General features: G+C 45.7%; 1 protein-coding gene across 1 annotated transcript; it reads right to left on the bottom strand.

Annotated features, from left to right (window-relative positions):
• Window positions 1–6,569: 6,569 nt before the first annotated feature.
• Window positions 6,570–13,443, bottom strand: BAMBI (BMP and activin membrane bound inhibitor). The gene is made up of 3 exons (XM_061126375.1): window positions 13,049–13,443; window positions 9,305–9,592; window positions 6,570–8,528 (listed from the first exon to the last, which is right to left on the bottom strand). The coding sequence occupies exons 1-3, from the start codon at window positions 13,122–13,124 to the stop codon at window positions 8,110–8,112; spliced, it is 783 nt and encodes a 260-aa protein (XP_060982358.1). The 5' UTR covers window positions 13,125–13,443; the 3' UTR covers window positions 6,570–8,109.
• Between the last annotated feature and the right edge of the window lie 519 nt (window positions 13,444–13,962).

Here is a 13,962-nt window from a genome sequence, read left to right on the forward strand (position 1 = left end):
CTCTGCAAGGCATGGAGCTAAATCTTTCTTTATCTTAGTTAATCCTCCCAACAACCCAGTCTCAATCTATATAAGATAACATTATCATCCTCATTGTGTCAGTGAGGAAACAGAGCTCATGGCTAGGCTGAGGCCATACCACAGGTGACAAGCCAGGTCCCTCGACCAAACCATACTCACCATGGCCCCTGTGTGTGTGTACGCTCAGGCCGTCAGTCGTGTCCCACTCTATGCGACACTATGACTGTAGCCCGCCAGGCTCCTAGGTCCATAAGGACTGTTAACACGTGACGATGAGCACTTTGAACCTCTGACTAAAACAAGTTCCTACATAGACCCTCCTGGAGAGAGACTTCTGGCAGACCTTCTCCAAGCCCAGGAAGGACGGACCTTTTCCCAGAACAGGTGTGGAGAGGAGGCCAAAGGAAATGGCCACTTTATTTTTTTTTCCAGATGAGATATTTGTGTGGTAGATATTCTGAAGACAGGAGCTTTTCCCCTTTCCATTGCTTGCTGCCCCCACCTGAAAGCCAGTGCCTTTCCAGGGGCCCCCTCTGTCCAGGTCAGTCCCCAGGGCCAGCAGACCTTCTGCTCCTGATGGCCAGTTTGAATGAATGAAGATGCCAAGGGTCCCACTGGACTTAATTCACTGCTGAGAGCCAGGAAAAACAGCTCCATAAATCTTCCCCCACCGAGAAAAGGCCGGGCTTCCCACGAGGAGATAAACAAATTGAACATTTCAAAGCCACCTGTTAGGTACTCACCCCAATTTGCATACAAATGCCAACTGACAGCCTCCTGTGGTTAAACAAGATGGGTAAGGATGAGGGGGTTTATGGTCCACCCCTAGTGCTTGTCACAAACCAGCGCCAGGAAAAGATGACCTCCGAACCTGCTTCACAATCAAGTGTCAGGCCTGGGAAATGACCCTTGACATTAGCATCCCAGAGGGACAGACTATCTGCCTTCAGGCAGCCTCCGACAGCAGCGCCCCGTCCACACTTTCGACCAGAAGAGTCCCGGGAGAGTCCAGAGGGCTGGCGGCCACACCAGGTTTGCGGAGAAGTTTGCCTTTGAAAATGTTGACGGACAACAGTGCTGCTTTTGGAGAAATGGGGTTTCTCCTTTCCACACTTTATCTGTATTTTTAGCAAACACTAGTGGAAGCAGGTTGACTTTGGTTTGAGCCAGGTCTCATGGAAAATGTAAATACGTGTACATACAAAATATTGCTGAATATATAAAGAGACTATAGGAAACTAGAAATAACACAAGGATTGGAAAGGCACAAATGATCACCCTCTACCCAAACATACATTTTCTTTTAATTTACCTTTGGTTATTTAAGTTATCTATACCTAACTTAGTTTCTTAAGAAAAATAACATATATAATAATATAATAAATGATATAATAATAAAATAATAATATAATATAGAATTTTTTTTTACAGATTTCCTGGTGGCTAAGACAGTAAAGAATCTGTCTGCAGTTCAGGAGATCCAAGTTCAATCCCTGGGAGAGGAAGATCCCCTGGAGAAGGGAATGGCAAGCGACTCCAGTATTCTTGCCTGGAGAATCCCATGGACAGAGGAGCCTGGTGGGCTACAGTCAATGGGGTCACAAAGAGTCAGACACGATTGAGTGACTAACACACACACATAGAATATTTTTGGCTATACTCGGTATATATAAATTATATTCTATATTATGGTATTATATTAATATGATCAATTATTGGTATATTTATATATAAATTATAAATATAAATAAGTCATTGATATATGTAGAAATACATAAACAATATCAATAAATTAATGCTATTGATGTTCTACCAATTTTATCATATGGGTTCAATCCCTGGGTTAGGAAGATCCCCTGGAGAAGGAAATGGCAACCCATTCCAGTAATCTTGCCTGGGAAATCTCATGGACAGAGGAGCATAGTGGGCTATAGTCCATGGGGTCACAAAAGAGTCAGACACAACTTAAGTGACTGAACACGCACATTATGATATTATATTAATTACATCATAATAGTGATATAATATATAACAATTATATTAAAATAATATAAACTTTATAATAATACAATAAAAGAAAGCCCTGCAAAAGTCTAAATTATAAAAGTGTAAATGGATGCACCAGAACCACTTGAGTTTTGAAGTGAAAGCATTTTCAAATGAAAATGCTAAATGTTTGAGGGGGGCAGGGGATTTATTTATAACTTTTGGTGTGCCCTTGAATGAAAGACTCAGCAAACTATACACTGCTTTCATTACAGCCTCTGGTCAGAGGCTCATTTCCAAGAAAAGAAAAAGGCACTTGCTAAACTTGCCCCAGTGGGACTGAGACGAACCATTAAAGATGAAATGGTGTGTCTGCCCGCACATTCGGAATCCTTGAGCTTTGTGACGACCACAGTTCTCAGGGGCTTGTTCTTAATTCCTTAGAGAAACCGTGTTTGATGAAACTTTGAATATTTTAAAATAATAAGATGAAACTACAACTCTTGGATTCATGGGCAGTGAGGACATACTTCTTGGTGAGTCCGTTTCCTTCAATGAGCTTGGAGGCTGCGCTAACTTTACCGGCTGGCCACATCTCAAACCCTTCATAAGTAATTCGTTTTCCTTCAGGCAGCCGGTAGAAACAATAGTTTGGGGTAAAGAAACAAATAGAAAGACAATGTTTATTTACTGACAATCTAAACTCAGGCACCTGTTGACAAGAAGCCTTGATCTTTCCTTCATCTCATTCTCCCCTTGGATTTTGGAAACCTACAAAGGTGGCTAATCCTAGATCCTCCCCGCTGGGAGTTCACAGTTTAAGTCTTAAGTCCAGGTGAGAAATACCCCATTCACCAAGGCAACAAACGGTGAGTTAAAATCTGTGGTATCAAAGCAAGGATCCTTCAATTAAAAATAAATATATCTATTTTTTAAATCACATCCACTACATTCAGTAAAACATGTTTCCACTGGAACTTCTAACACTTGAAAAGAGAGAAACTGCTTGAAGTGTGGTGTTTCTCCACTGTTCTCATCAGACCCAGGGAAGTTCCAAGAGGGAGAGACTCAGGATAAGGAGCTTCATGCATTTCTCTTGGTTTTCACTGCTTAAACAATTTTTGTTCCATTAGGTTTGTAATGCGAGATCTTTCACAGTAAATCCACATAACAGCCTCCAACTTGATTAATTTATCACAACTAACCTAGTCTTCACATGTCTAAAAACAAACCGCTGACAAATTCCAACATCTACTTACACCCTGTCTTGAAATTTGTTAAACATAAAATCATTCCAGGATTACTAAGAGCCTTTGGCTTGCATGGCCTTTGTTTATACATATAGTGTGCGATAAATACTAATAGTTATCAACTCATCTTCTCAGGCTTCTACTCGGGCTTAGTCTAATATCAATCTAATCTGCAAGATACAGGCAACTAAATACAAATTTGAAATAGCCCCAGAGAGGCCATCTGGCCACTGGCTACCAGAAAGAATGAATCTCCTTAAAGTCTTGACGAATCTCCTTAAATGCCTTGAGACATTATCTAACTGCTTATCCAAAGAATCTTCCAAGATTGCTCATCAATGCCTATCTGGTCACCACCGTTCATATTCATATAAAGGGGAAAGTTTGCAGCCGAATGGTTGGTAGCCCTCCCTTAGTAACAAATACTTGTAAACTCTACAAAGCAGAACCATTGGAAAATTGCTGCCTTGTTGAAAGTAAACCCCTATCTGGTTAAACTCAGTCCTTCCCCCTTCTCAGTTCCATCTCCAAACTTCTGGAATGGTAGACCAGGGAACGATACCACCACACCACAGAACTGTTAGCAGTGTTAGCAAATTAACAAGGGTGTGTTTCAAGTCTAAAACTGTACTTCCAGTAAAGAGATGTCAAAACTTCAAAGTGTTTCATTATTTCATTGGCTCTCTAATTCTCAGATCAATGATCTGATTTTTTTAAGTCTGCAGAGTGAGGGCAACATGCACTGAATGGGTTGTGGGGGTGGTGGGGGAGGGAGAATATGGGTGTTGGAACAATTTATTTTTTCATGATGACTGTGACCCACAGAGTAACTAAACTAATTTCATCCAGGGAAATTAGATTGCTAAGTAGGGTGCCCCCCAAAATTCACAAAGTCCCCCAAACCAGTGGAACCATTGGATTTTGTTGGGACTACCTATGAGACCAATTGTACTTGCATGCATCAATCAGACACACACTGTTCAAGCAGTTCTGACACCTTCTCTCACCTAACCTGGCTCCCGTGATCTTCTCAATGGATTAACCACCTGGAGCAGCTGAAACCCTAAGAGAACTTCATTCTGTCAAATATGGAAAAACAGAGTAGGTACACACAATGGAAAGGGTCTTATCAGTAGCCATTTAGATTATTCCAAAAGGAAATAGTTACAAATCATCATAATTTGCACCTTGGAGAGAATTTGTTGTTCAGTCACTCAGTAGAGTCCAACCCTTTATGACCGACCCCATGAACTATTGCACGCCAGGCTTCCCTTTCCTTCACTATCTCGCGGAGTTTGCTCAAACTGATGCCCATTGAGTCCGTGATGCCATTCAATAAAAGCAGTCAATTGAAAGCGAATTTTTAAAAAGTTAAATCCAGTCTGCAGGTGACTGAAGGACTTGCAAACCTCAAATACGTTATCTGAAATACTAAAAAGTCAAGTAAAAATATTCACTGTATAAGTAGTAGGGACAAATAAAAACTTGTAAGGACAATTTTGAGGATTTGGGGGCCACTTGAGTTCATCCAAGACTCTTGTATTGGCAGGAATACCTACTCCTATACCTCCCCACAATGGTCATACAAAGTGTAATTACTGCCCCCATGGTGTGGGGAACCAAACTTGAGTAGCCAAAGAGCCTGAGTAAAGTGCCCAAGTTCACACAGCTGATGGGAATGGAGTCTACATAGGAATCCAGGCTGCGAGACTCCCAAGCACACTTGAATGCTCCCTTGGCTAAGTTCAACCTCATCACACCATGTAGCTTTTGAAGGTTTAAAGTTATGTGGGCGAAGAGACACAGAAGAGGACCAATTAAAGGCTTTAAAGAAAAAAGCTGTCCTGGCCCCAAAAAGGCTACTTCCAGACTCGATACTAGATGCCACTGCTTTCAAGCTTTTAGTCTATAATCAAGCCATATTGAAAACAGATTTACAAGCTCTTCAGAAGAGACCTTTGTGAGTTTCTAAAGCAGACATGTTTGGTATTTTAGGAGGGAGGTCAAACCCCCTATGGTGCAGTGTTTTTAATAAAATCAGTTCAGCAGAAATTAGAGACACACCAGTCAATTTCTAGGAAGCCTTGGAGCCATTCAAAATAAGGGATGGGGCCGGGTTGTGGGGGAGGGAATAACATAAAAGATATAACCACGGACAGAGCAGTTTTTTCAAAAGGGGCAGAATGTTTAAGGGGTGCAGATACAGAAACATCATGGCAATCATTTGTCTCTGGTTTGGGCAAATTTCCGCTTAAAAAGGGAAAATCACTTTTGGGGGGAGTTCTATGTCCACATTAAACAAGGACTGTTCCTGATCAGCCCAGCAGTGCAGTGACACCTCAAAGGAACGGCAAACATCTCTACGAGGGAAAAACAAATAAACCCGTCATCATCCTTACATCACTGAATCAGGTAGGTCGCTATTTAATGAAGGGTCCTTTATCTCCATTCTTGGCAACCTCTACACTCTCATAGGGAACCAAAAGTAGACTCTATATTTAGTTCTTAGAAAAATCAAAGTGGAGAAACCTACAATATTTTTGCTGAAAGGCCAAGTTATGTGCAGATCTGACTTTAAAACTGGTGGCAGGAATACACAAACATTAAAGAAGGAGACAGCAAAAGGAGACGATTTGTTAGGACAAGAGACAGGGCCCACCTATTACATGGCTACAACTGGAACCCCACTCTAGGCACAGAGCCAGCATCCTACCCAACAGGGAAGTGTGAACAGCCTTGCAGATTTAAGCTCAGCCCAAAAGAACCAGGTGGAGGCTTTTCTATTCATCTATTAAAGGTCTGTGATCTTAGTACCCACACACCCCCAGGCCTTCCCTGGGTCTTCTCTGGAGGAAGTTCCTGGAACTTCCCTGGAGTTCACTGCTGTCAAATTGTCTCAAGGAGAATGAATTTCAATCCTTCATGGTTTCATTTCCTAATGAACTCCTGAGCTCCTAGTTAACTGGTATTGGGAAGAAATGTGATGAATAAGAAACAGCAGGGTGAGCAAGGAGAGACCACTTTAGAATCCATGGTACTTGCACGATGCACTCATGACATGAGAACACAAGAGACAAGAAGCCTTTTAATCTTCAAGCCCCAAAACTACTGTAGTTTGATCTAAAGCTTGAAAGAGGTGGTGAAGGCAAAAATTTCACCAACTGGCCATTTTGATTCCTTCTCTTCTCCTAGGTTTGGAGAGTTAGGCCCCAAAATTCTTTAACTCTCTCAAAAATGGATGCACATAAAATGTAACACTTTATGAACTGTAAGTCACACATGCAAGAATTCTCAGTCTCAAAAAGCACAATATGAATGTTGTCATTTATTAAAACGCATATTTATTCCATAGCCTAATTTATTTGGGGCTGTGGCTTATTAGTTATTAAATAACCTGGGTATTCATTTTTAGACTACTCATTTCAACTCAGATTCTTCCATCAACTGGGTGATGGCACCTGTCTTAAGGGACCCAAATTATGCTGGTCATAAAAATATCCCCGAATATATGCAAAAAATCCCTTTTAACATTCATAAAAGGAAACCCCACAGGTACTCAAATATGCAGGCTATAGGTTAATTTTTAAGCAAAAGTTTCAAATATACAAAAGAATCAAGAAAAGAACCTACAAATTATTCTCATATTTAAGATAATAAAGACCCATTTTAGAGGAAAAGTACACATGTGGCATAGCTTTAAATTCAGGCTGGGCTTTATTGCCAAAGTCCTCCAGGAGTGGAAACACTATTATTTAGTGTGTTAGTGGCTAAAATCAACAGTCTATTTGATTATATTAATAAAAGAATCATTTGGCGAAGAAACTATTATTTAAATCTTAATTGACATATAATGTTCACTATTGAAAATCTAAGATTGAGAAGTAAAAAAAATTATTGTTATAACAGTGTGTTGAAGGAAGGTTTAAAAACTATGAGCATGAGACAATGTTTGGCTAATCTGGGGTCCAAAATATTTAATTAAGCCCAGAATAAACTGATGAATTAACAGTAAAAGTAGACAGTGATTAACTTTGAAAAAAAGATTCATTTGGTAGGTTTTTTTTTCCTTTTCTGATTGGAGGTAGAGACACATTTAAAAACATATTCCAGAGCACCTGGACCAAGCTGATAAGTATCACCTTTTGCTAAGGCAACTTCGGAAACTGATCAATGATATCTGACTCCGGTATAAATAAGTTTCCAATTTCTCTTAGATGAAAGCTAAAACCAGCATTATCCTAACAAAAAACTGTGGGTAAGACACTGAATGATGGGCAGTACACATTTAGAAATTCTCCACGCTGTAAGAAAATGACACATGGGCCATGGAAGAACAAACAAGATCTTGGTCTTGTTAAAAAAAAAGTCAAGCCAAAATCTATAGTTGAGATCCGACACTGAGCAATCATAGGTCTTCACTTCTATAATTAACATGTAGTTCCTTGCCCTTCCAGCTTAGTTTTTAATTTATGACAAGACACCACTAAATTTCAGACAAAATATATATATATATATATTTTAAATCTTTACAATAAATCAAGATGTAGGAGCTTACAGAGAGCACATTTGTTTATTTAGGTACTCAATTCCAGCTCCCTCTGAATGCAAATAACCCTGGTAACAGTGTACAGAGTCCTCTCTTTGCTTTTTAATAATTTTAAAGGAAATAATACATTTTGACTGTATTTAAGTCTGTGCAAATAATCCTTCAGAAGAAATAGCCAAGATTCCGTTTGCAGAGGTCATTCCGTCTCTCGCAGATGATGACGCGAGTTAGTTTTTTCTTCAGATAAAGTGCTCCCGCCCAGCAGAACTCAAGAGGGTCCCAGACGTCCAGTTCCACGAGGCCCCGTCATACGAACTCCAGCTTCCCGTGCCCGCTGTACATGCCCCAGTGCACCAGCGACAGGATGCGGTCGTGGCTGAGGTCGGCCTGTCTCATCTTGTCGCAGGTCAGACAGCAGTTCTCGTGGCCGCTCACGGGCACCATGCATTCCAAGTCCAGCTTCGCCACCTGCCCCTTTTTGGAGTGCTGCCCGTGGAAGCTGTAGTGCAAACGCGAGAGCATTTGCTGCCGCTGCTCCTGCAGCCTCCTGTTCTCGCTCCGCAGCATCCTCAGGGCCAGCATAATGAGCAACACCAGGATCAGCCCCCCGGCGATGGGAACTGCGATCACCGCCGCCCGGAACCACAGCTCTTTGGAGGACGTCAGCTCCTGCACTTTGGTGATGAGGTTTCTGCTACCATCGTGCTGATGCCTGTTCCCTTGTCCTACAGGGGGCACAAGCAAACCCATCAAACACCGTCACCCCTTCCTGGAGCTATGCGAGAGCATCTCTCCTTTTAAACGTGGTACCCTCCCCCCAACCAACAAAGGAACCAACCAGTCAATCCGAAAGGAAATCAACCCTGAATATTCACTGGAAGGACTGATGTTGAAGCTGAAGCTCCAATACTTTGGCCACCTGATGCAAACAGCCGACTCACTGGGAAAGACCCTGATGCTGGGAAGGATTGAGGGCAGGAGAAGGGGATGACAAAGGAGGAGATGGTTGGATGGCATCCCTGACTCAATGGACATGAGTTTGAGCAAACTCCGGGAGATGGTGAAGGACAGGGAAGCCGGGCGTGCTGCAGTCCATGGGGTCACAAACTGTCAGACACAACTGAGTGACTGAACAACAGCCATCCCCTTAAACAGAGGCTTCCGATTCAATCAACATTTAGAACAGAAATGCTGCCCAATGAGGCAGAGCAGCTTCCAAAAACATTTGTTTACGGACTGTCATTACTGATTAGTAATGGCCTTTTAATGGCTTCAAAATGTTGGATAAAAACAGGCAAAACCTATTATGTAGACAGATATCTAGGGCTCAGGCAGACATGAAAGTCACTCAATAGAGATGCATCTTTGCACCCAGCCTGGCTTCTCCCTCAGCCGTCTCTAATTACATCAACAACAAAATCAATAGCAGACAGACAAAGCCATGGATGTCACAAGCCTAGAGGCCAAGCAAGGGTTTGGCCAGAGGGGGTGCTGCTCCTACCTGAGGCCTCCCCCTTGGGTGGGGTGAGGACGTCCTGTAGCCCCCTATAGTTGCACATGTCTTCGTGACAGCACTCCAAGGAGGGCAAGGGACTGCCGGAGTGGTTGCGAGCCTGTCTGGCTTGGCAGATGTCCACTGTGCTTGCTAGGGAGTCCAGGCAGCCATGGGTGAGCGGGGAATTGGTGTTCTGAGGATCCAGAAGTCTGGAGAAGCAGGCGCTCAGCTCAGATTTACACATATAACCAGTAGCCACGCAGTGGGCTGCATCACAGTAACATCTGATTTCACCTGAAAATGATGGGCAATTGCATCAAACAGCTTCAGAGACCAGATAAAGCAACAGCTTCAACAACTGTACTGTGCTAAGTCACTCAGTCATGTCCAACCCTTTGAGTCCCCATGGACTGTAGCACACCAGGCTCCTCTGTCCATGGGATTCTCCAGGCAAGAATACTGGAGTGGGTTGCCATGCCCTCCCCCAAGGGATCTTCCCGACCCAGGGACTGAACCTGTATCTCTAAAGTCTCTTGCATTGACAGGTGGGTTCTTTACCGCTAGCACCACCAGACCCCAAATTTCAAAGACATTCACTTTAGGGAAAATTCAGCTGAGGGCTTAGAAGGGCTGACCACATGGATCCCTGGAGCCCCTTGTGCAAGTCAGTGCTCGAATCCCAAGTCAGGTAAATATCATTTTAGAAATGTATTAATCCACATAGCAGAGGATGAAAGTTCAGAGTAGGAAAAGCTAGCAAGTAATTAAAAATAAGTTTTGTCTTTGAAGCAAAATAATCTTCACCAGGATTTCTCCTACCGTAAGGAGAGAAATTACAAAAATTACATTATTGACTTGTTTTAATCCTACATGACCATACAACATAAAATGCTAGGCTTTTTGATTTTGTCAGTATAAATATTTGATCGGAACTGCTGAATTGTTTACTACCTCGAAGGGCTGTGCCAAGGTTTAAGAGCTTTCGCTAACACCTTATAAAGTTATTAACTAGAAACACAACAATCTAGAAATTGCTCCGGTCAGGAGGTTTTAAAACTATGAAACTGGGCAGCTATTTGCAACCTCTCTAGAAAAGGCAAACTTTGCCTATAAAGATCTGTTCATGCAGGGGAGCTTTTAGTCAGATATTGTAAAACAGGAACTAGGCAGTTTACAATTAGTGGTTTGCTTGCCAAAGTCAATTTCTTTCAGCCCAAATGGAAAGTCATAAAACTGGGGGCAGGGAGGAGGGGGTGAAACTGCAAGGCTCCCTCCTCCCCCCACCCCTCAACTCCCCACTTTTATGTGTAATTCAACTTGGGATCTAAAACGGGAAACATTGGAACTGAAAATCCTCTGCTGGTTGAATGAAAAATCCTTAAGGAAACCTCAAATTTTTCTACAGGAAGTGATTAAAAGTTTCCTTTATAAAACTTAGTTTGTGAGTTGCAAGCGGGTTAACATTCTGCCACAAGATCTGAGAGTTCCATGTCAATTTCTGGTTGAAACAGTCTGGGGCTGGGAGTGATCACTCACATGATACCTGACCCGGTGGACCTCAGCCACTGTCACAGGCCACGGCTGTAGCCTGCTGTGAACTGAACTCAGGTACATGCCTCTCCCCAGCTTCTCCATCTGAAGTGCTGTCTTAGTTACAGAAACCAAAGCTCTGAAATTAAACACCAACACTGGGCACTGCTGCTCTACCAATCTCCCAGCCTCACCTTTCTTCTTTCTCCTCCTCTCGTGAATGCCTGAGTAAGATGTCTCATTTAATTATGTGTCCAAATTCCAGGCCACCGTAAGGCTGCTAGTGCTTAAAAACCCCAGCCAACTAAACACAGATCTTTGGCAACCTGAGTTTCACCGTGCAAAGCCAGAGGTCCTCCTCCTGTCCTGGGTCTGGGCCCGGGTCCCTTCCCTTCTCCAGTAAATAAGACCTTCCAGTTACAATCCCGCTTTGCACAAGTTCTTTACTCCTCTCTCCAAGCTTACTCGCTTTTTCGCAGAAAGCTCACTCACTGATCTTAAGTGGGTGATGACTGAATATCCCCAAGTCTGACAAATTCCACATATAGACTGAAAGAAGAAATAAAACAGATTAAAAGTCCATGTTGATCCCATGCACTTCAGACCTCATGTAGAAAAAAAGAAAGCTGAATACAAGCAAAACGCTGCTTAAATGTTTATGAGAGCCTATTTTAAAGACTATATTTTCAATGACCTAAAACAGTCTAATAAAAATTTGACAGGTAACTAGTCAAGTTCCAACAACTTTTTTTTTTTTTTAATTGGAGCCACATTGGAGCAAGTTGAATAGACTTTTGTGTTACTGTATTAAAACTATATTTCTGCCGTTTCATAAAGTTTCTTCCTGTGGCATGCGAAAAGGCCAGGAGGGGACTGGTATTTTGAAGCAGGGAACAATGCTCTTCTGTCTGCCCCCCTTTCTGGTTACTGTACGTGGTGATTAAACAAAAATGTCTGCTTCAGTCAGGACGGCTACAGGAGAGGCTGCTGGCTTCTTTTAAAGCTTTTGAAGTCCGCAGCAGTCAGAAACCTCTGATCCCCTAATTATATCATTATCAGGCGCATAGTTTCGGTATCTGTGACTTATGTCAGCCGCGGTCCGGCCCCGTTCGGCCGGTCTTTGATAGACCGGGAGGCTTCCCTCTGCAGGCTGCTACGAGGGCTGTTATTTAGGGTTAATTACAGCCTTTCTTCCAAAATAAATAAATACTGTAGCACATCATCTCTGCTGGCCCGGCTGATCCTTCAACCTCATGCCTGCTACATGGCAATTAGAGAAAAGGGGGAGGGGGAGTGGTGCAAAAGCTAAAAATGCCTCCTATTTTTAAGAAAAATTATCTGTTCACAGTAGTCAGAGAGTTCGTGGCAGGGGAGGTGGAGGGCCTTTGAAACTCAAGAGAGTTGTCTGGGTTATTTCCACCTAAAAGGTGAAAGCCTGCAGCGGGAGAAAAAAAAGAAACTGACCGCTACTTTTTTTTTTTTTTTTTTTTGAGTAGTGTTTATAAAATATGAGGTGAGTGGGAAAAGGGACCGCTGACGGAGTCCACACCTCCCAGCCCCCAAGCAGTAGCGCTGCCCACACCGCTGCACGCGGACACACACCTGGGACACCTACACGCGGGGAGGCACCACTCGCGGGCTCACAAAAACACTCAGACACACACACACGGTCACTCACAGACAGAGACATTTAAACACGGCGACACTCAACAAGGGAAGATGCTCCAATACAGAGAGATACACGACAGACACACAAGTGCACTCAAGTACAAAAACACTCAAATACAGACACACGTTCACAGCAGAGGCACATTCAAATACAGAGTCGCGCACACAAACCGAGACATTCGGACTCAAACTGGGACACACACACGAAACACGCGGGCACGGTCCAAGGCGGGGCGGGAGACTGCGGTCCCTCCCGGCCGCTCCCGCCCCACGCCGCGGCTGCAAACGCTCAGAAGTTCACGACCGACAGACTCGCACAAACATTTTGACAACCACTCGTCCCGAGGTCTCACTCCACCTCCACGCGCCCGGCTCCGGGACACCGGGGTGGGCAGGTGGCCCCGAAGCCACTGCCGCGACTTCTAAGAACAGACAACTTGTCGCGACCTGCTGGCTCCGCGCGGGAGGCCGCCTCTCACGCCGATAACAAAGCCCCGGGACCCCGCGGCCCTCCCCGGGGAACGCGCGCCCCGCCAGCCGGCGGGCACCCACCTTTGGTGAGCAGTACCGCCATGGCGCAGAGTTCAAGCTGCAGCCAGATGAAGATGTAGCTGGAGTGGCGATCCATGGACGCCCCCCTCCACGGCCCCGGCGCCCCCGCCGGCTCCCGGAGCCGCGGCGCAGCTGCAGCCTACGGCTCCCGGCGCGCGTAGTGCATGGGTAATGCCCGGGGCGCGGGGCCGGGCCGCGGCCGGAGCATGGAGAGCGGCTGGAGGGGCGCGAGGGGCACGGTCCCGTTCCGCAGTCCCGGCTCCCTCCTCTCGGCCCGGCAGCTGGGTGGGCTTCAGGCTCTGCTTCCTTCGGTCGGCCACTCGGCAAAGGGAACCAGCAACACAGCGCGCAGACACTGGCCGCCGCGAGCTCCCGCCTGCGCCCGCCTGGGTCCCACCGGCTCGGCGCTGTAAATAGCGCCCAGCGCTGGGAGCCGGCAGGCCCCGCCCCTCTCCGGCCCCGCCCGGGCCCCGCCCCCGGCGCCGTGCGATTGGCCGCGGGGCTCCAGCCACTCCGCCGTGGGGCGGGCCGGGCGCGGGCGGAGAGCTCTGCCCCGCGGCTCAGAGCGGCGCCGGCGTCTGGGCTGCGGGCGGCGCCGGCCGTCTCCCGCGCTCCCCCTCGCGGAGGCCGGGCGTCCGTGACCTTAGGGGAGTTGCGGGTCGAGCTCGGCCTCGGGCCCTGCCTCTGCGATCCTCCCCACCCGGCCTCGGGCCGGCGCGCCCCAGCATGTGGCTTCCTCTTCGTTTCCCCGAAACTCGCGAGGGACCCGCGTGGCCGCCTTCGGACCCGTCCCGCCGCGCGGCTGCCTCGGGAGCCGGGGGAAAGACGACCCTAGAGTGAGCCCTGCCGGCCCGCGTGCGCCCGGGGAGGGAGGCCGGGCGCGGGGCGCTTTCCGCCCTTCTCCCCCTCCCCTC

The sequence above is a fragment of the Dama dama genome, chromosome 23, assembly GCF_033118175.1.
Source record: "Dama dama isolate Ldn47 chromosome 23, ASM3311817v1, whole genome shotgun sequence".
Taxonomy (NCBI): Eukaryota; Metazoa; Chordata; class Mammalia; order Artiodactyla; family Cervidae; genus Dama; species Dama dama.

What these genes read in the sequence shown, in the direction of transcription:
- BAMBI (XM_061126375.1), bottom strand. Translation starts at nt 13,124, where the DNA reads ATGGATCGCCACTCCAGCTACATCTTCATCTGGCTGCAGCTTGAACTC. An exon ending in GGCGGTACTGCTCACCAAAG is followed by an intron (nt 9,593 to 13,048) that starts GTGGGTGCCCGC and finishes CATCATTTTCAG; the next exon opens with GTGAAATCAGATGTTACTGT. An exon ending in ACCCAAGGGGGAGGCCTCAG is followed by an intron (nt 8,529 to 9,304) that starts GTAGGAGCAGCA and finishes TGCCCCCTGTAG; the next exon opens with GACAAGGGAACAGGCATCAG.